At 47.8% G+C, this 1,858-nt stretch overlaps 1 protein-coding gene across 1 annotated transcript; it reads right to left on the bottom strand.

Annotated features, from left to right (window-relative positions):
* Window positions 1-392: 392 nt before the first annotated feature.
* H310_05227 (hypothetical protein) lies at window positions 393-1,332 on the bottom strand (the record flags this gene model as incomplete). The annotated part of the gene is made up of 3 exons (XM_008869888.1): window positions 393-857; window positions 915-1,126; window positions 1,182-1,332. The coding sequence occupies 3 exons, from the start codon at window positions 1,330-1,332 to the stop codon at window positions 393-395; spliced, it is 828 nt and encodes a 275-aa protein (XP_008868110.1).
* Window positions 1,333-1,858: the final 526 nt, after the last annotated feature.

Raw genomic sequence — 1,858 nt, 5'->3', positions numbered from 1 at the left:
ATGCATGCATGAGATCATTCTGTCCTTCGTCGTAAAATTCCAAATATGAATAAAAATACACAAATCATATGGTATTTTGGGAGTTGGCAATACTTTGTTTCATATAAACTTGATGCCAAAAAAGTGGTAAACTTCTTTTTGGAACGGAGGAAGTACTATTTAAAATGATTCTTTATACAAGAAGATCACGAATTCTATCAACTAGTAGATCGATCAATCTAAAGCTGTCATCGTCGAGAAAATCACATCGTCAATGGATGAACTCACCATCTTGTACTGTAGAACTGGGATGGATTCAAAGAACCCAAGGTCCAGAACATTCAGGTCAGGGCTGTTGGGTGGCTGACGGCGAACGACGAACTTCCATCCATCCGTGGAGACGCTCTCCAGGACTACATCCGTGACCGAGGCATGGGGTTCGCATTGTCGTGCTGCAAAATGACCCTTTTGTAGGCACTGGGAAAGTTGGCCTTGATAGCGGGAACAACCTTGTACAGAACGAAGTCACGGTAAACATCCGCGTTGACGTTGACTAACGTCGAGACCATAGTTCCAGCGGCGCGATTCCGAGAGTTGCGAGCGGCCGGGACTTTCTTCACGAAGAGCCACTTGCCGACCTTGCCATTGAACAGAACGCTGCGGTCATCGTCGACACGGGGGTGGGCGACGGCAGCAAGAAACATGACCTTGGGTATGAATCGCTTGCTCTTGCATGCGCGGCGGCTCAGAGACTCGTTCCTCGTCAGGTACACTTTGCGACGGTCCTTGTCCGCGTTAAACCATTTCTCGCCAAGGTGCACGATACCCCACATATTGTCAAATTGACTTTCTGCTAGGTTGCCAGCGGAGCAGTCAACCTAGCAGAGCTCAACGGCCGGCGCGGAGCGTCGGACGTGCGAGCCACAAAACGCGACCCTGGTCAACTTGTTGGCATCCGTGAGCAGGGGCATGAGGCGTGACGAGCGGCGTTGGATGATGCCGGCCTTCAGGCTGCGGCTGAGTGTGCCAAGCGACAACCCAGTTGCTTCCGAGATGTCGCGCATTGTCGAGCGCCGGGAGTGGGGTACAGCGCTCACCATAGCTGTGATCTCATCAGCCGTGTAGACTGGTTTGCGACACACACGGCCTGGTTTGTTCGACGTCGGCTCGTTGCTGCTGAAGGAAGACCACAACGAGGAGACCGTGTTGCGGTGAAGTTAGTTGGGCTGCAGTGGCCGAGATGGCTCCATGGGCCAGCTTGCCCTTGGTGAAGGTGCGTTGCAGCATCTTCACAACCTCGAGCTTATCGTCGGCACTCAGTTCTCGGCGTATGCGTGTCATGTCAGTGGTCATGGCGGCAAATTCAAAAATAGTGGCTCAGGTCCCCGACTTTTGAATTATAAAAGTCGACTTGTATATTTTTATATAAATTCTCAAAAAAGGATGGATTTCGACCGCCAAAACTAAGTTTTCGCGCCCTGCTGTCAATGGACGCTCTCTTCGGTTTTTCATGTTCTTTCGAAATTGATTTGAATCATTCAGTTTGGTTGCTTACAAGTCAAATGTCGGTGGTAAATTGGAACAGAGGAAGTATACATTATATATATTTTCTATCTTCAAAATGAGGAGTATTCTCGTGAAGGAAACTTCTGCAATAAAATACCTCTATTGTATCTGAACTGTTAAGATGGTTCTTAAAATCGTATTCTAAACTTTTCTGTTTTCTCTATGAAATTTGAAACTGCTGATAGCTTGGGTTTTTGTTTCTCTGTCTTTCATAATCCGGTTTTTGCATGACCAATATCCGGAAACACAGGATCCTGCAGGACGCATGTCCTGCAAAGTCAATTTGTCGAATATTCTACCCTTACAAACGACA

The sequence above is a fragment of the Aphanomyces invadans genome (genome assembly GCF_000520115.1).
Source record: "Aphanomyces invadans strain NJM9701 unplaced genomic scaffold supercont1.9, whole genome shotgun sequence".
NCBI lineage: Eukaryota > Oomycota > Saprolegniomycetes > Saprolegniales > Verrucalvaceae > Aphanomyces > Aphanomyces invadans.
The sequence above is the reverse complement of the archived record's forward strand: the minus strand, read 5'-3'. Positions and strand labels throughout refer to the sequence as shown.